A 20,322-nucleotide genomic window follows, 5' to 3' on the forward strand; every position below is an offset into this window, starting at 1 on the left:
TTCTGAAAGCTAAATTTCTTTCTGTAAGTCCTCTAGTTCTAGTTCTAATGCTAAATTTATTTTCCTTTTTACTTAGTTTAATGACATGTTTAATAAGTTACTGGGTAATGATGAGGAAACCTAGCCCTGCCTATTCATTTGGGTAAGTTCAAATTATTTTATTTTCTGCTAACTTATTGCTATTAAAGTAGTAGTTATACCAGGCAGTAAAGAGCTAGCTAGAGTACTTGTAGAAAATAAATGCTGCCTGTTTAGTGGAATAGTGATCAGATAGTGAAAGTAGATAAAAAAGCATCTTCCAAGAGGATTCTAGATAAGGAACATGAATGTTTAAATTTAAATCATATTAAAGTGAAATGTTCACATTAGTTTTTTTCTATTTTATAAAACAAATCTTACATAAAATCTTCATTTTAAGTTCTTTAATATTTTGGTAATCTCTTATTTCAGTTAGAGAAAGTACAAAGGATTTTCATGTATGTATCTTCTAGATGTTAAAGTAAGTGGGATATAGTTTAACATTAATGCAGCAGTAGAGATGTATTTTTATCTTAAGACTGGATTTGTGACAGCAATGAACTGACAAAAGATTTTGAGATTTCTGTTTCTAGAGTTTAGAAATTACTGAAAGTTAGAAAATAATCTTTTATATCAGAGGATTTTTTAAAATATGTTAGAAAAAAATGAGTTCTTTTCAGATTCAAGGAAACAACTTGAAAGAAGAATTTAACTTTGGTGAAGAAACTCTTGGACAAAACTTACCTTTCTTCTCCACCATACCATTTATTGGGATTATATTCTTTTGAACAAAATCAGGTTTTATTTACTTAAACAATGGGACAAAGTAAACATGAAATTTTAGTGCAAAATGAAGATATTTATAAGTGTCACTGAAATTTGATAGAGTTGGATTGATATGATAATCATTTGTAAAGGCTTTTGGTTGTGACAGAAATCCATCTCAAACTAGTTTGGGGGAAAAATGTTAATTTACATACCAAAGTGTGGGAAGACTGAGGTAAACTGGTATAGGGACTAGAACACTCAGGACATTGTCTTTGTCTTACCTCAAAAGGCCTGCTTTTCTCTGAATGTCAGGTTCAGTTTCTCAGACCACTTTTCTCCACTATCCTGGAATGATAACTTCTAGCAAGACTTTGAACCTTCTCACCTTCATCCTTGAGACGAAAGGATTCCCCAGCGCTAGTTCAGAAAATAGTGAGAAAGAACTATTGGTTGGTCCACCTTGGTATAGATGTTAGTCTTTAGATCAGCTACTGCGGCCAGGAGACAAGGTCACATAAGGACAAGACAGCTCCCATTTTGGCCTAGTTGCTTAGAGTGAATAGGAAAAGAGGGAGCAATCAAATACAATTGCAGTCAGTCACATAGCTTGAAGTATCATCTATATTTAATAATTCCAAAATTCAGTTCTCCAGCACTGAGATTTATCTCATGTCATGTTACCTTCATGCCAGGTTCACATGGATGTCTAATTCATGTCTTAAATTCAAGCTAAGATTCTTGTTTTCTTCCCCCAAAATCTGTTCCTCTGCAGTTTTTCACATCTTAGCAGATACACCACCACTCAGTTGCTCAAGCAAAATCCTTGATTATTCTCTCATCACCTACATTTATCCATGAGCAAGTTATGTCAAGATAACTTAAGAACACGCCCAGGGCTTCCCTGGTGGCGCAGTGGTTGAGAGTCCGCCTGCTGATGCAGGGGACACGGGTTCGTGCCCCGGTCTGGGAAGATCCCACATGCCGCAGAGCGGCTGGGCCCATGAGCCATGGCCGCTGAGCCTGCGCGTCCGGAGCCTGTGCTCCGCAGCGGGAGAGGCCACAACAGTGAGAGGCCCGCGTACCAAAAAAAAAAAAAAAAAAAAAAAAAAAAAGAACACACCCAGAATCTGTCCTCGCCCCCGTTTCTATCTCCACTACTACCATCCTAACCAAACTACCTTCATTTCTTGCCTTAACCAATGTCTTGCATCCTAACTGGTCCCCATGCTTCTCCTTTTACCCCCCTTCAGTCCATTCTCCATATAGAAACCAGTGTTTTTTGGGGTTTTTTCTTCAGTGTTTTTTTTTTAAGCCTAAATCATGCTATCATTCTACTTCTTAAAACCATCCAGTTACTTCCTGTTATACTTAGAATAAAATCCTGACCCCTTTCCTCGTTTACAAAGGCCTTATATGATTTAGACCCAGCCTACTTCTTTTCAAGTTACCACTCTCATGCCCTCTATACCACACTGTCTTTCTTTCCGTAATTTGAACACAACTTATTCCTGCTTTAGGGTCTTTATACAAACTGTTCTATCTCCTGGAAATGCTCTTCACTTGATTCTTACGAGATAAGCCCCGTTTTGTTATTCCAATCTTAATGTCACTAAATGCTAATGTCATTAAGTGACTGGGCCCAATCTAAAATGGATTCTAAAATAGATCACCTAGTTAGCTTCTTGTCACATCAGACTGCTATAATTCTCTGTATAGAACTTATCAGAACTTATAAATTATTTTTTTTAATTTATTTATTTAATTAATTTATTTTTGGCCGCGTTGGGTCTTCATTGCTGTGCGCAGGTTTTCTCTAGTTGCGGTGAGTGGGAGCTTCTCTTCGTTGCGATGAGTGGGCTTCTCATTGCAGTGGCTTCTCTTGTTGTGGAGCATGGGCTCTGGGCACACGCACTTCAGTAGTTGTGGTCTTGCGGGCTCTAGAGCACAGGCTCAGTAGTTGTGGCACACGGGCTTAGTTGCTCCGCGGCATGTGGGATCTTCCTAGACCAGGGCTCAAACCCGGGTCCCCTGCATTGGCAGGCGGATTCTTAACCACTGTGCCACCAGGGAAGCGCAATTAATTGTGTTTTTTTTGTCTTCCCCTTTAAAATATAAATTTATTGGTAGCAGGGACTGTAGCTTGTTCTGTCTTATATCCTTGTGCAGTTTGATGAATTTTAACAAATAAATGTACTTGTATAACTACTATCTAGATCATGATATAAAACATTACAAGTTTCCCCAAAGCCTCCTTTAATGACTTAATGTTAAGTCAGAGTCAAACCCTGAGAAAAGTAACCAGGATTGTGATTGCTGTCATTGCAGATTCTTGTTGCCTGTTTCTGAAGTCATATAAATGGTATACAATATATATATATATATCATCATATAGCAGTAGTTCATTCTTGTTCATTGCTCTAATATTCCATTATGTGAATATATCAAAATTTGTTTATATGTTCAACTATTGAAAGGAATTTAGATAATTTTTAGCTTTTAGCTATTATAAATAAAACTACTTATGAACATTCTTGTACATTTCTTTTGGTATACATGTGTGCTCATTTATGTTGGGCATATGTCTTTGAAATTACTCAGTCATAGGATTTGCGTATATTCATCATTAGAAGATAGGATAATACCAAACAGTTTTCCAGAGTGGTTTTACCAGTTTAACATTTCCACTGACATTATATTAGAGTTCAGGTTGCTTCGTGTCCTTACCAACTGTTGGTATTGCCTTTTTTTTTTAAAGCCATTCTAGGGTGTGCAGTGGCATCTCATTGAGGCTTAAGTTATTTTCCTGATGAGTATTTGAATACTTTTCTTATGTTTATTAACCATTCAGATTACCCCTTTTGTGAAATGCTTGCTGAAGTGTTTTATCCATTTTTAGATTGGGTTGCCTGTTTTTCCTTATTGATCTATATAGGAGTTCTTTATACATAAATATATTCTCTCACTCCCATTTCTCTTTCATTCTCTTAAAGATACCTTCTGATGAGTGAAAAGTTTTTAATTTCAATGATAAATTCAATTTATCAGTCTTTTCCTTTATGGTTAATACTTTTTGTGTACTTGTCAAGAAATCTTGGCCAGAATAAAGATATTCTACCCTGTTATTAGAAGTTTTACAATTTGACCTTTCACATTTAAGCTTACAATCAAACTAGAATTAATTATGGGGTTTTTTTAGGGTTTTTTTTGTTTGTTTGTTTTTTGTTTTTGCGGTATGTGGGCCTCTCACTGTTGTGGCCTCTCCCGTTGTGGAGCACAGGCTCCGGACGCGCAGGCTCAGCGGCCATGGCTCATGGGCCTAGCTGCTCTGCGGCATGGGGGATCTTCCCGGACCGGGGCACGAACCCACGTCCCCTGCATGGGCAGGCGGACTCTCAACCACTGCGCCACCAGGGAAGCCCTAGGATTTTTTTTTTATTAATTCATTTTATTTATTTTTGGCTGCGTTGGGTCTTTGTCGCTGCTCTAGTTGCAGCAGGCGGGGGCTACTCTTCGTTGCGGTGCGCAGGCTTCTCATTGCGGTGGCTTCTCCTGTTGCGGGGCACAGGTTCCAGGCACGCAGGCTTCAGTAGTTGTGGTGCAAGGGCTCAGTAGTTGTGGCTCACGGGCTGTAGAGCGCAGGCTCAGTAGTTGTGGTGTTCGGGCTTGGTTGTCCTGCGGTATGTGGGATCTTCCCGGACCAGGACTCAAACCTGTGTCTCCTGCATTGGCAGGTGGATTCTTAACCACTGCACCACCAGGGAAGCCCTGGAGTTGATTTTTGTGTATGGGTTGAGGTAAAGGTCAAGGTGCATTTGTTTCTATATAGCTATTCAATTTGATAAAACATTATTTATTGAAAAAAATTTATTCTTTATTGCTTTTATGTGCTACTTTTTTATTAATCAAGTGACTGTGTATGTGTTTGTCTGTTTCTGGAGTCTCTTTTCTCTTTTATTTGGTATATTTGTCTATCCTTGAATTAGTTCCATACTGTGTCAATTACTGTAGTTTTGAAATCTTGGTTATCTGGTAGTGTAAATCTTCCAGCTTTGTTCTTTTTCACATTGTCTTTGCTTTCCTTCACCATTTGCATTTCAATACGCACTTTAGTATCAACTTATCAATTACCACAAATAATGTTGCCGTATTTACATACCGTTTTTTTTCATACTCTCCTATAACCTACTTTTTTTCATTTCCATCCTTCCATGTCAGTAAATACATTTCTCTTATATTTGTAATAATGTGTAATGGTCTGTTGTTGATTCCAACATTTTTCTATTATAAACAGCAATGTGATGAACGTCCTTTATTATTTTATTATCTCCTGAATATTCTGAATTCTGTTCCACCTGGAATTAAATCAACTCATTTGAGGGAAAAAAACAACTAATGTGATGAACATCGTTAATTATTTTATTATCGTTTCTGAAGATAATTATTTCCTTGAGAAACTTTAAACATATATACTTACAGGTGTTGAATGCCATTAAACTATGTGCAGTGGGAGAAACTAAGATAAATAAGACAACAGCCCGTGGCCTCCAGCTGATAGCTTAGAGATTATAAGACATATTCAGTTAACTTCAATTCTGTGTAGATAGGAGAGGCAGTGTAGTAGTGGTTAAAATCATGAACTCTAGAGCCAGAGTGTCTGAGTTTGAAAACCTGACTCCTTCACTTCCAAGCCATATGATTCTAAACAGTTACTTTTCCTCTTTGGGGTTCAGGTTCCTTATCTCTTTTTTAAAAAAAAAAGTAGATAAACTAACCCTCATAAGGATTTAGATGAGGTAATATGTTAAACACTTCGACCAGTGTCTGACACAAGATGGGTCAATTAAGTGCTAGCTGTTATTATAATAATGGTTATTTCTAGAAAATAAAAGCCCTAAGGAGTATATGTTGTACAAATAGGCACTCTTTTTAAAATCTGTGATGTTCATTGTTTATTGTCATTCTAGAAACTGTAGTCTTTTTTTAACAGCGTTTGGATTATAGTAGGCACATGTATAGTGAGTGAATGAATGTGTTCTAGAGATACTAGTTTGTGAATTGAAAGAATTAGGCTGATTTAATTAATTTTCCAATTTCAGATTTGAAAGATTAGAAGTCCTGGCTGTATTTGCATCCACAGTCTTGGCACAATTGGGAGCTCTCTTTATATTAAAAGAAAGGTACATTTGTATACAATGTTACTGTCACTGCAAATTCTACCTATGCCACCTTTGGGAATATGAAAGAATCCAGTGAGACACGTCTGGTTGGAAGGGTATACAAATAAAATGAGCAGTGCTGGAGTTTTGATAGTACAATTTCTTCATGTTTCAGACTTTTCTCCCTTCTTTTCACCCTTCTTTTATTACCTTCTTTGATGCTACTAAATTTAGTCATAGATGTGAATGAAAGGAAAGGATTCACACAGACATGTTTTAGTACACGCTTAGTACAAACCCATTGAAACAGGTTTGGTAGAGAAAGATTGAATTACACCTTGAGGATAATTTGTGGGTCTGCTTGTCTCATCACTACTAATAATCAACAGTTGGTTATCATATTAAAAAGTTTCGTGAATTTATTAGATTAATTATATATTTAATAAAGTCTTATAATTTTATAATTTGTAGGATTTATTTAATACATTATTTCCTTCTTTTAGTGCAGAACGCTTTTTGGAGCAGCCTGAGATACACACGTGAGATTCTGCTTTTAACATAACATATAATTTACTATTGAGTTTGATTCCCAGTTATTAATTGATATGTTATTAAATAGTGGTTACTTTGGCCAATATTAGAGTTCAGAGTGTGGTAATATATATTTTATTGATATTTCACAAGCAAAATCCCCAAATCCCAAGACTCCCTCTTTTCACCCTTAACTGTTCCCAAGCCCTTAAATTTTTATACTGAACAGGAAGGCCTTTCTACCCTGATTTTGGGTCCCTCAGTATTTCTAGGCCCAGGTCAATATCCTAAGCCAGCCCCATCTGGTCTTCTGTAATTTAAGATTGGATCCTCCAAGTCTTTTAGTAGCAGCTATAGAAAAGATGGAATTGCTATTATTTACAACATAGTGGCCAGCTATGTGGACTTTACCTATTCTGATCAGTTTAATTCAGGACAGTCTGACCCAGCCAGTGGACTGTAAACCAAATACCATTAGCATTTCTAAAAATTTATAACAGCAATCACCTGTAAGGAGATACTGTTAATGCTAAGAGTGTTTTTTTTTTTTTTTTTGTCCTGTGTAAGGTGGAGCAAGAGTAGACAGGACATTGGTCATGGTGCTAGAACCAAGTTCAGATTCTGGCTCTGCAAATACTAAACCATTGAAGCAGACCACTCTGCCTTCCCATCTCTTAGTGTCTCTACGTGCTGAAATTACATATTGACATTACCAAGAAAAAAATACTCATGAATGTTGTTTTTTTCAGGGGAAGATTATTAGTTGGTACTTTTGTGGCTCTTTCTTTCAACCTGTTCACAATGCTTTCTATTCGGAATAAACCTTTTGCTTATGTCTCTGAAGGTATGTTTTTATTTACCATTAATAAAAAACCAATTAATCTCTCATAAAAACAGGTCTTTGGTTTGTTTCATTAATTCATAGATCAATGAGAAAGTGTATCCTGAAGAGAAGAGAGGACTACCCCAAAGGTTCTAAAGTCTTTCTCTGAGCAAAAAATTATGAAACGGAATCTAATTATTACAAGCTTTAAAATAACATATTACTTAAAAACAGGCAAAACTGACTTATGTATTAAATTACATGCAATAAAAAATTACATTTACCAAATACCATGAATGAGATTTTACATGTATAACCTACCTAAGAAAAGTTTACTGCAAGCATTTTAGAAGCATCAGTGTACGTAGACTAGTTGCTATGCTCATTGCAAATAATTGTATTTTGTTAATTAGATAAGTTCCCAGGAACTTCTCTTGGGCAATGGTGGGTAGGTATATATTTGAAAGTAGCAAAACTTTATTCCTTTTGATTTATTCTTTTATTTTCAAGTCTTTAAAAATTCAGATAGACTTTTCACTCCAGTGGTCTAAATTATTGGCATTTTTCAATAATTTCAGTGTTTTGGAATCCCACTAACCTACAAAGGGTTAACCACTGATGGATGGAGAAGTGAGGTAAAAACAAAAGTGGGCTGTGTACACAGACCCACACACCTGTACTTTGAAGCAAAAATAGGTGAGGGTCTTTTTAGGTCTCACTGACTTGAATACCAAGATAACCAAGGGAAGAAAGCTTTCTGAAATACCCATTCAGGTTTAAACAACTTCCTGAGTGTTACAAAGTATGAGTTGTATTTGTATGAGTTAGAGTTTAAGAATTACTGCATGAACTAGAAAATTAAATAATGATATTTGTGATGACCAGAATTTTTTAGAAAAAACTTTATTAGGATACTATAATGCTCATTCTAGAAATTCTAAGAAGGTACAGAGGTTTAGAAACTGTATTTCTCTGTGAAGATCAGAAAGATACAAGAAGGAAACAGTATTGTTAATCTCATGACCCAGAGATAACATCTGTTAACATTTCTATTTTGTTCCTTTAATTTTTTTTCTATGCACATGTATATATATTTTTTACATATTTAGAATTGTATCAATTACCAATTTTATGTTTAGCTTTTTTCAGTTAACATTATGTCTTGAGTATTGCCTGTCATTAAATACTCTTTGAAAAAATTATTTTTGAAGGCTTGCATAATATTTTGTCATGAATATTTTTTTTTTTTTTCTTTTTGCGGTATGCGGGCCTCTCACTGTTGTGGCCTCTCCCGTTGCGGAGCACAGGCTCCGGATGCGCAGGCCCAGCGGCCATGGCTCACGGGCCCAGCCGCTCCGCGGCATATGGGATCCTCCCAGACCGGGGCACGAACCCGTATCCCCTGCATCAGCAGGCGGACTCTCAACCACTGCGCCACCAGGGAGGCCCTGTCATGAATATTTTTAAACAGTCTATTGTTATATAGAATAATATATAACCTTTTACAAATAATGCTATAACCACCCTTTTTTTGTTTGTTTGTTTGTTTGGGTTTTTGCGGTACGCGGGCCTCTCACTGTTGTGGCCTCTCCCATTGCGGAGCACAGGCTCCGGACGCGCAGGCTCAGTGGCCATGGCTCACGGGCCTAGCCACTCCGCGGCATGTGGGATCTTCCCGGACCGGGGCACGAACCCGTGTCCCCTGCATCAGCAGGCAGACTCTCAATCACTGTGCCACCAGGGAAGCCCCACCCTTTTTTGTACCAAATTTCTTGTATGCATTTCCACTTCTTCTTCCCAAAGAAGAAATTATAAATGGGTTAAAAATACACTATTTTTTAAAAGTCTTTGATATATATTGCCAGATTTATTTTTAGAAAGATCATCTAGTTTGTATTTTTATTAGCTGGAAATGAAAGTTCACAGAAACATCAAAATTTATTATACAACATTAGTTGAAATTTAAGTGGAAAATAATATTGAGCACTTTCTATCTGCCAGGCACTGTGATACACGCTTTACATAGAACCCATTTAATTCTTCCTATAACCATAGGTAAATCATTTTATTGATATTATCGCCATTTTACACTGAGGCCCTGAGAGATTGTCACTTGTCTCAGGCTACACATCTAGTTAAGGGCAGAGCTGGGGTTGAAGCCAGGTATTCTGGCATCAGAGTCTGCTCTTAAACTGCTGTACCAGGCTACTTTTTGTATGGCTTGCCGATCTTTTTTACATCATGGTATACATAAAAAAATGAGAATTTCTGTAGCACCCTGGGATAAATGTAAGAGGATGCTTGAGCCTGGAGGCTACTTGTCCAGGGACAGTAACTGACAGGCGTCTGCATGTAGCCAGATTCCCACCTGGCCTTTCTGAGAGCTGAGCGAGTTAGTAATCGGTGTACCTGCAACCCATTCTCAGCACACTGGTTAGGAAGCTTTGCTTTACACTATAACAAGCCTTTAAAACTTCAAATTAATAGTAGCAATGAAATACGTTAAGTTCACTTATTCCTTCAGGTCAGCTGTATATTGCAGTTGAAACTGCTTTTCATTTAGTATCCTAAAGGCATAAAAGAGAAAAAAGTTCTAAATTTGAGGAATAACGTGATCTTTTGTAAAGTTATACAGTCATGACCGAACTTATTTTTAAAATTTAAGAATCAAGTATTTCTGGTAATGGTTTATTCTATATACATAATTTAAGTATTTTCTTTTTAAAGCTGCTAGTACGAGTTGGCTTCAAGAGCATGTTGCAGATCTTAGTCGAAGGTAAGATGTTATGGGATTTCATGATATACATAACGTTAAAGGAATACCCAAGAAATGCATCTGTCTCAGCATTATTATTGCTGAGGTTACTACATGAATCTCACAGATCAGATTCTTATTCTCCCTTTACTTTTTCTTACTTTTTAATTGGTGATACAAAAGAGACCTTTACGAGTGAGACTTTTGTTCCCAAATTCTCTTTGCTTTCTTTAAAAGGTATATGATGCTAAAATACAAGTCATCTTTTATACGACTTTCATCAGTATTACGTAAGTTCTACTAATGAATACTCTTTTTATTTGTTTTTTCATAGCTTGTGTGGAATTATTCCAGGACTTAGCAGTATCTTCCTTCCCCGAATGAATCCATTTGTTTTGATTGATCTTGCTGGAGCATTTGCTCTTTGTATTACTTATATGCTAATTGAAATTAAGTAAGTATTTTTTATTGCTATCAAGTGTGTTTCGATTCCTGGGGCATCAGTAGGATGGCTAGGGATTAAGCTTATAGCATGTTTGCTTGTGACCTGTGCAACTTTGGTCAAGTCTTGTCCTCAAGTGTCTTCATCTGAAAAATTATGGGGGTTGGATTCAATAAGAAATTTTCACCACAGTCTATAATACAGGCTGGAAAACTGTTTAAATTCCTTACTGCTAACCTGATGAGTGAAACTGAGAAGAGGAGGGTAAAAGAGAGATGAATCACAGCGACTATTGCTGAGCAAGGGAAGAGAGGAAGTAGATGTGAATCAACTTTAAAAAAAGCAAGTCTATTAGGAAAGAGACTTTAGCAGCCTTAAGCTTAATTTTATGACGTGATTCGGTGACTCCCTGCCATTTTGCATACTCTCCTAGCATATCACATACAGTTATGTTTTTATTTACTACCTCTATGTGATTCCTACATTTTTATTTCTAGCCCAGATCTCTACTGAATTCCAAACAGCATATCTTCTGTTCATGTCCACCTCAACTGAACCTATTTCCCCCCATCCCCAAAACTGCTTTTTCTTGTACCTTGTGCCTCAGTGAATGTTACTACAGTCTATTCCTTTGCATTCTGCTTTTAAGTTGTGTTAAAACATACATAAAATAAAATTTACCATTTTAACCATTTCCAGGCATACAGTTCTGTACTTTCACAGGCATTTAGTGCATTCACTTTGTTGTGAAATCATCACCACGATCCACCTCCAGAACTTTTTCATCTTCCCTAACTGAAACTGTACCCATTAAATAATTACTACTCATTCTGCCTCCCCCCAGCCCCTGGCAGCCACTATCCTACTTTCTGTCTCTATGGATCTGACTACTCTAAGTACTTCATATAAATGAAATTATACATATTTGTCCTTTTGTGTCTGGCTTATTTCACTTAGCATAATGCCCTCAAGGTCCATCCATGTCACAAATGGCAGGATTTCCTTCTTATGGCTGACTTAATATTCCATTGTGTATATATTTTTGTATGTATATGCCACATTTTCTTTATCCATTTATCTGTCAACAGAAACATAAGTTGTTTCCATGTCTTGGCTGTTGTAAACAATAGTCTTGTCACCTACTCTTGTTTAATCTTTCTTTTTAATATTATCTTTCCCTTCTTCCCATTCGTTTTCCTAAATTGAGGCCTTTATGATCATTTCCTTGGCCTAATTAGAATAGTCTTCTGATCTTATAATTTTTATTCTCACACATCTTTAGTTATCTGCTATTTTGCTACTGATGTGATCATTAAAAGTTGCAAATCGGAACATAATATTTTCCTGTTTCAAAATTATCTTTTGGATACTTAAAAAAATTAAAAGTTGATAAAAAGAAAAGAAAAAATTAAAAAATTAAAAGTTGTTAACACAGTGAAGCTTCTACCAACCTTACTAGCCATCCGTCTATCTCTATATGTACTTAACTGTTGATAGTTTCATTGCTGCATCAGGGTTTTCATGCCCTTGCACATGCTGCTTTCACTGTCTACAGTATCTTGCTCCCAACATCTTGCTCCCATCATCTTGCTCATTTTGAAGGCTCAGCTCAAATGTCACCTCTTTTTTTTTTTTTTTCTTTTTTTGCCACACCTCGCAGCATGCGGACCATCCCCGACCAGGGATCGATCTTGCGCGCCCCTCAGTGGAAGCGCGGAGTCTTAACCACTGGACCACCAGGGAAACCCCTGTCACCTCTTTTTATATTTAGCCTTTCTGCATTATCCCTACCCCAGTAGGCTTGCCACTCACTCCTTTGTTCATCCATGATACCCTGTAGGACTTCTCCTTTGTATCCAAAGTCCTTTATTATATTTTCCCCATGTATGTTTCCTGCCATTTCAAAGGCAGGATCTATGTCTTTACTCATGTTTCTATTCCCAACATATGGGAAAAGGTGAAAAAGAGTACATGATCAGCTTTGTAACCATTGGCATTTTGGTCTGTCTTGTTAATAGAACAGTGAACTACTGATGAGATGCACTTCAGTTACAATGTTGCTATAACAGATTCCTGGAGAATCTCACCTTGTGAAATTCCTGGGGAATTTGAAAAATTTTAATAGTAATTATTGGAGTTATTGTTTACAGCAAAATTGATAGAATCACTGATGAATTCTATTGGTCTTCCTGTATCAGAAATTACTAGTTAAAGGTTTTTATTTGTTGCAGCAAATAAATATATATGAAATATTTATAGTTGACAAGTAGATTGACAACACATTGTGGGGAAATGCTCACATTATTTTTCTTCATCATCTCTCATCACACTAATTAACATAATTATTAGTTATTTCCCCCTAAACTTTGGCAAGAAAGGATTCTGAAAACTTTTATCTTCCTTTGAGATGCTCTCATTGCCAGTAGTGGCCAGCTGTGGTAAAACAGTGCTGTTGCTTTAGATAGTTAAAGTTTGGTAGATTAAATTGTAAGAAGCCCAGTGAAGCATACATTTAAAATTTAGAATTGTTTTTTCTTTTCAGTAATTATTTTGCTGTAGATACTGCATCAGCCATAGCCATTGCTCTGATGACATTTGGCACTATGTATCCCATGAGTGTGTACAGTGGGAAAGTATTACTCCAGGTAAGGGTCTTCTTTCAATATGCATGCTTAAAATTAGCTATGTTCTTTTACCAGATTATAAAACAATATGGGTTCTTCTACCAGATGATGAAAGTTTTAGCTACTGGAGGGCACTGTTGGAAATGAAGCCAAACAATAATCTCTGAAATTTGAATAGTAAGAACCAGGTGGTACTTCCCTGGTGGCGCAGTGGTTAAGAATCCGCCTGCCAGTGCAGGGGACATGGGTTCGAACCCTGGTCCGGGAAGATCCCACATGCCGCAGAGCAGCTAAGCCTGTGCACCACAACTATTGAGCCTGTGCCCTAGAGCCTGTGCTCTGCAACAAGGAAAGCCACCGCAGTGAGAAGCCCTCGCACCAAAATGAAGAGTAGCTCCCGCTCACTGCAACTAGAGAAAGCCCACACGCAGCAACAAAGACCCAGCTCAGCCATAAATAAATAAATAAATAAATAAATAAATAAATAAATTTATTTTTTAAAAAAAGAACCAGATGAAGTTCTATTGATGCACAAAATAGGCATAGATCTTCATGTAGTTGTAAGACAAAAGCATAAATGAAAATATTTTGCCTCTAATAATGTTTCAAGTGAAAACAATATTACTTAAAATCTTTTTTAGATATTCATTTTCCCCTAATAAATGTGCTTTGGCTATTGTATAATCTGGTTATGATTGCTTTCTTATTTTCTATTCTTGAATTAGTGAGACTTTTAAATTTAAAATGAGAAATCACTACTTATTGAAACAATAGGAACACCTGTAGACAAGCACCTGAATAGAAAGGTAGTTTCCCAGGACTAGATGAATGTGTAAGCACTGCTTTTCCTTCTGTCTTTCCCTCATGCCTTTTCTAAAACTTATGGGTTGTATCTCCCTCTCCAGAATCAGTAATAACAATAAGCTTAGTTTTATAGTGCTATGCCTTATACAAAGTTTTACTTTCTTAAAGACTTTTTTGTTGATTATTTGGTTCTTTAAGGCTTATTTGGTTCTAGAGATAGCAGCTTTTTTGCAATATAAGAAATAAGTGTGGGCTGATTCCTGATGCTGCTTTATTAGTGGGTCAATTAAAGCCTTTCTTCCCTAAATCATGAGAGGGCACATGTGAAACAAAGCAAAGGCTGGTGTAAAACCCAGTTTTTTAGTGTCAGGACGATTGTTGCAAAAGTTTTTTCTCTCTCTAGATTCATATTTTATTTTATTTTTTTCCCCAGACAACACCACCCCATGTTATTGGTCAGTTGGACAAACTTATCAGAGAGGTAAGAAGGAATAATAAGTAAAATCATTTTAATTTATAGAGAATGCAAAGAGTGGGTACAAATAATTTCAGCTCTTTCTAGAATTTTATTTTAGGGAAGTTTTTGTTCTTTACAATGATACAGTAGGAGACATAGTGACAAAAATAGAACAATTTGACGAATTGCGCAGTCTGGAAGCCAGATTCACTTGAAATATTAGGTTGGCCAGAAAGTTCATTTGAATTCCTCCATAAGATGTTATGAAAAACCCGAACGACATTTTTGGCCAGCCCAATAAATGTAGACGGTAATGGTCTAAAGACCACACTATTTGCTGTATAAATGCTGTGATTTTTATGATTTTGTATTCAAACCTAGGATTTTGATTAAGTCAGAGGCCACCTTTACATGGTGATTGCTTCAGCACCTAATATCTTGATTTGTAGGTTTAGATTTTGTATTGTTATAAAATTCCAACTGTTAACTAATGAAGGAATAAGATAATCAAATTATTTGAATGTTGAGAGTGTTTTAAACTATTGGTTGTCAGTATCACAGAGGCCACTTTGATCAATATAGCTGACCACTTGCTTCAGCTAGTGGGGTCTGTGCCACTGTATCAATGGGCCACACACTGTATATCTGGCCTTGGAATTTCCTTTTGGCCCACATCCAAATAACATCCTGTATTGTACAGAAATTTCTTAAAAGGGAATCTGGAGAAAGGAATGATTGAGAAGACAAAAAAATTCTGATACCACAAGTGCTGGATATAAATATATACTATACTAATAAGATGAAAAGAACTACATACTGTTGAACAAGGTGTGAATGAGGGAAGTAAAGACCTGATTCTTGAGGTATTGGTGCAGAGAATAAACTGGAAAAGAAGGCCCTGGCTCAGTATTGAACAAGCAGAAATGGTATCTGGAGTGAATGGTCTGGGACTTCTCTTGGCTAATAAGTGTCTTCAGGCAGGGTTTGGCCATGTCATTTCTAGGCTTACAGCAAATCCATAATGTGACTGAATTGTGTTGGATATGTCAAATACAAAAGCCCTATTTCTGTGTTTTTGATTAGGTATCTACGTTGGATGGAGTTTTGGAGGTCCGAAATGAGCATTTTTGGACCCTAGGTTTTGGCTCATTGGTATGCTTTCTATATATTACTTTAGTTTAAGCATAGTTTAAAACATAGTTATAAAACAAAGTTTATAAACATAGTTTATACTTTTTAAAACTGAAAAAAGTATTTCTTTAAAATTTTTGTAGATCCTTTGATTCCCATTACTGTTCAATAAAGTAAATTTAGATGGATTTAGTAACCTAATTGAGATTAAGGAATGTTTTTCTTCATTCATTTTTTTCCTTTCAAACTAAATGATCTCAATACTGGGCTGTCCAAAAAAGAAAAATCCATAGTCATACATTCCTAAATACAAAAATGTTGCAGAAGTAAAATGTGCAATTATTTTCTTTTTTATTACCGTTGTAATTTTGGAGATTTTTGCTGAATATGTTAAAGAGTTATAATAACAGCTGCTTCAGCATAAAATTCCGTGTTTTCTAGTCCAATTTAGACCTCATTACCGAAGAGATTTTGTTATGGCATGATTTTATTCCTGTGTCAGGAATGATGAGGAAAATACAGGAAAGTACCCAGAAAAAAAAAATTTAAACAACCATAATCCTATTGATGTTTTGGTATTAATACTTGTATACTTACTCTCTTTAGAAAATGAGGTCATGCTGTTTTATAATCTGCTCTTTTCACTTAATATATAATGAACAGTTTTCCATGTTATTAAATACTATTCTACAATATCATTTAAAAAAAATAGGATTTTGGGCCTCCCTGGTGGCGCAGTGGTTGAGAGTCCGCCTGCCGATGCAGGGGATACGGGTTCGTGCCCCGGTCTGGGAGGATCCCATATGCCGCGGAGCGGCTGGGCCCGTGAGCCATGGCCGCTGGGCCTGCGCATCCGGAGCCTGTGCTCCGCAACGGGAGAGGCCACAACAGTGAGAGGCCCGCATACCGCAAAAAAAAAAAAAAAAAAAAAAAAAAAAAAAAATAGGATTTTGACTTTTGTAACATAACACAGATTTCAGAGGTAGGCAGATTAGGGTTGGTCCAACAGCTCAATGATATCACTACTTTGCAGTCTTTAGTTTCAGGCTTATACTCTTTTAGCAGAAAATGGCTGCTTCATCTCTTCCTTCTCCTTCTCTTCCCCTCTCTAGTCTTTTGGATATCTAAAATTCATTCTCTAGTAAATTCTTCAGGAAAGACCCTTGGGAACAATATTCTCTAAATTTTTGAATGTTGAAAACAGTTGTGGGGCCTCCCTGGTGGCGCAGTGGTTGAGAGTCCGCCTGCCGATGCAGGGGATACGGGTTCGTGCCCCGGTCTGGGAGGATCCCATATGCCGCGGAGCGGCTGGGCCCGTGAGCCATGGCCGCTGGGCCTGCGCATCCGGAGCCTGTGCTCCGCAACGGGAGAGGCCACAACAGTGAGAGGCCCGCATACCGCAAAAAGAAAAAAAAAAAAAAAAAAAAAAAAAAAGAAAACAGTTGTGAACATTATACTTGAAAATCATTTAGCTGGATATAAAATCCTGAGCACATATTTTATTTCCTTGAGTTTCTTAAATATATTACTCCATTTTCCTCTGGCATAAAGCATTATGGTGATAAAGCCTGATGATACGTAGTCTGATTTTTTTCACCTTTATATGTGACTTGATCTTTTTGTTTCTATGCCCAAAAGATTTTTTTTAATTAATTAATTTATTTTTTTGGCTGCATTGGATCTTAGTTGCTGCATGCAGGCTTTCTCTAGTTGCGACGAGTGAGGGCTTCTCTTGTTGCAGAGCACGGGCTCTAGGCATGGGGGCTTCAGTAGTTGCAGCACATGGGCTCAGTAGTTGCAGCTCAAGGGCCCTAGAGCATGTAGGCTTCAGTAGTTGCAGAACTTGGGCTCAGTAGTTGCAGCTAGCAGGCTCTAGAGTGCAGCCTCAGTAGTTGTGGCACATGGGCTTAGTTGCTCTGCGGCATGTGGGATCTTCCCAGACCAAGGATCGAACCTGTGTCCCCTGCATTGGCAGGTGGATTCTTAACCACTGAGCCACCAGGGAAGTCCCTTGCAGTTCACTTTTTTTTTTAATATTTATTTATTTATTTTATTTATTTGGTTGTGCCAGGTCTTAGTTGAGGCAAGCGAGCTCCTTAGTTTGGCTCGTGGGCTCCTTGGTTGCAGCACGCATGTGGGATCTAGTTCCCTGACCAGGGCTTGAACCCAGGCTCTCCCTGCATTGGGAGTGTGGAGTCCTATCCAATGTGCCACCAGGGAAAGCCCCCTTACAGTTCACTTTTAATCATTCTTTTAATTGTATTGATAGTAACAAACTAGTAGACAAGTGTTTATTTAGCTGGGTGGCTTATAAACACAATCATTTCTGCTGTTCAGAACTTGGCCATCCAACAGCTACACCAATGTGTTGCCTAATTAAGACAAAGGAAATTAATAAAACAAGCTTTTGGGCTGCCAGGAATAATTGTCACAAAAGCCATAGATTAATGCAAACACCATTATCATAGGACACTGTTCAAGCTCATACTTGGAAATGGTTTTCACTTATTTTAATTGCTTTGACTTCCATATCAGACTGAAAGAGGAGATACAGTATCTTTTATAATTTTGTATAGTGAAAACTGTGAGATTATCATCTCACAGTGGCAAAGGAAAGGGAGAAATCAAAGATGACTCAATTTGTAGACGTGGCTTGTCTTACCTAAAAGTAATAAAATGGAAGTCAAATTCAAGCAGTAAGATATTTTCTTTATCTCATGATTAGCAATAACTCTCTTATTAGTGCTCAAGCCATGGATTTAGACCCATTGTAACTAAGCCAACTATTTTGCTAATTTAGGTGCTGTTATAGTTTTTTCTTTTTATGAAATCTGAGTTTATCTAAAAATCAACAATGTCTGCTATATATTTTATTTACTATATATTTTTGTTCTGTCTGTTGCTTGTTTTTTAGTACGTATTTTTATTTAAGTTTTTATTATACAAATATACCCCATTGTTAGAAAAATTAGAACTTAAGTCAAAAAGAACAAAAATCCTTAATAATTCTACCATCTAGAGATAAGTGCTGTCATTCTTTTTCCCCCCAACATAGTGATTTGATATTTTTATAGATTATACACCATACTAAATTATAAAATATTGACTGTATTCCCTGTGCTGTACATTACATCCCTGTGACTTACACTTATTTTATAACTGTTAGTTTGTATCTCTTAATAACCCTTCCCCTATTTTGCCCCTTCCCTCACCCCTCTCTCTGGTAACCATTAGTTCTCTGTATCTGTGAGTCTATTTTTGTTTTATTCTGTTTGTTCATTTGTTTTGTTTTTTAGATTCCACATATAAGTGGGAACACAGTATTTGTCTTTCTGACATATTTCACTAAGCTAAATACCCTTCAGGTCCATCCAAGTTGTCGCAAATGGCAAGATTTCATTCTTTTTTTATGGCTGAGTAATATTCCACTCTACGTGTATACCACGTCTGTATCCATTTATCTGTCAGTGGGCACTTAGGTTGCTTCCATATCTTGGCTATTGTAAATAATGCCACTATGAACATTGGGGTGCATTTATCTTTTTAAATTAGTGTTTTCATTTTCTTCAGATAAATACCCAGGAGTGGAATTGTTGGATTGTATGGTACTTTCGTTTTTAATTTTTGAGGAACCTCTGTACAGTTTTCTGTAGTGGCTGTAACACTTTACATTCTCACCAGTGATGTACTGTGGTTCCCTTTTCTCCATATCTTTGCCAACACTTGTTATTTTTTATCTTTTTGACAGTAGGCATTTTGATAGGTATGAGGTGAAATCTCATTGTGATTTTGATTTGCATTTCCCTGATGATGAGTGATGTTGAGCGTCCTTTCATGTTCCTGTTGGCCTTTTGTATGTCTTCTTTGGAAAAATGCCTGTTCAGGTCCTCTGCCTGCACCCCCGCTTTTTTTTTAATTGGAGTGTAGTTCATTTACAATGTTGTGTTAGTTTCAGGTGTACAGCAAAGTGATTTAGTTATACATATACACACGTTCATTCTTTTTCAGATTCTTTACCCATGTAGGTTATTACAGAATATTGAGCAGAGTTCCCTGGGCTATACAGTAGGTGCTTGTTGGTTATCTGTTTTATATATAGTAGTGTGTGTTTGTTAATCCCAAGCCGTTTTTTTTTTTCCTGGCCGCACCACACGGCATGTGGGATCTTAGTTCCCCCACCAGGGATCGAACCTGTGCCCCCTGCAGTAGAAGCAAGAAGTCTTAACCATTGGACCACCAGGGAAGTCCCCCAAGGCCATTTTTTAATTGGGTTTTTTTATTTTTGATCTTGAATTGTATGAGTTCTTTATGTCCTTATCAGACATATCATTTGCACATGTCTTCTCCCACTCACTAGGTTGCCTTTTCATTTTATTGATGGTTTCCTTCACTGTGCAAAAGCTTTCTAGTTTGATTAGGTCCCGTTTGTTTATTTTTGCGTCTGTGGCCCTTGCCTGAGGAGGCAGATCAAAAAAATACTGAGAAGACTGATGTTAAAGACCTTACTGCCTGTGTTTTCTTCTAGGAGTTTTATGGTTTCAGGTGTTAAACTGAAGTCTTTGATCTGTTTTAAGTGTATTTGTGTATATGGTATGAGAAAATGTTCTAGTTTCATTCTTTTGTATGTAACTGTCCAGTTTTCCCAGCACCACTTATTGAAGGGACTGTCTTTTCCCCATTGTGTTTTCTACCTCCTTTGTTGTCGATTAATTGACCATATGTGTGTGGGTTTATTTCCGGGCTCTCTGTTCTGTTCCATTGATCTATGTCTGTTTTTGTGCCAGTACTATACTGTTTGTTTGTTTTTTTGGGT

At 36.9% G+C, this 20,322-nt stretch overlaps 1 protein-coding gene across 2 annotated transcripts in view; it reads left to right on the plus strand.

Annotated features, from left to right (window-relative positions):
• Nucleotides 1–20,322, plus strand: part of SLC30A6 (solute carrier family 30 member 6) — a 43,229-nt gene that overhangs the window by 13,015 nt on the left and 9,892 nt on the right. For both annotated transcript variants that reach the window (XR_014295879.1, XM_082642253.1), the window contains exons 5-13: nucleotides 77–142; nucleotides 5,883–5,963; nucleotides 6,446–6,481; nucleotides 7,223–7,317; nucleotides 10,024–10,072; nucleotides 10,386–10,505; nucleotides 13,036–13,138; nucleotides 14,355–14,402; nucleotides 15,462–15,530. Coding sequence is in view for 1 of the 2 variants with exons in the window: in XM_082642253.1 (XP_082498379.1) it covers nucleotides 77–142; nucleotides 5,883–5,963; nucleotides 6,446–6,481; nucleotides 7,223–7,317; nucleotides 10,024–10,072; nucleotides 10,386–10,505; nucleotides 13,036–13,138; nucleotides 14,355–14,402; nucleotides 15,462–15,530 (667 nt within the window). In the remaining variant the exon portion in view is untranslated. The remainder of the gene's footprint in view (nucleotides 1–76; nucleotides 143–5,882; nucleotides 5,964–6,445; nucleotides 6,482–7,222; nucleotides 7,318–10,023; nucleotides 10,073–10,385; nucleotides 10,506–13,035; nucleotides 13,139–14,354; nucleotides 14,403–15,461; nucleotides 15,531–20,322) is intronic.

The sequence above is a fragment of the Mesoplodon mirus genome (assembly GCF_964341445.2).
Source record: "Mesoplodon mirus genome assembly, chromosome: 14".
Classification (NCBI taxonomy): domain Eukaryota; kingdom Metazoa; phylum Chordata; class Mammalia; order Artiodactyla; family Ziphiidae; genus Mesoplodon; species Mesoplodon mirus.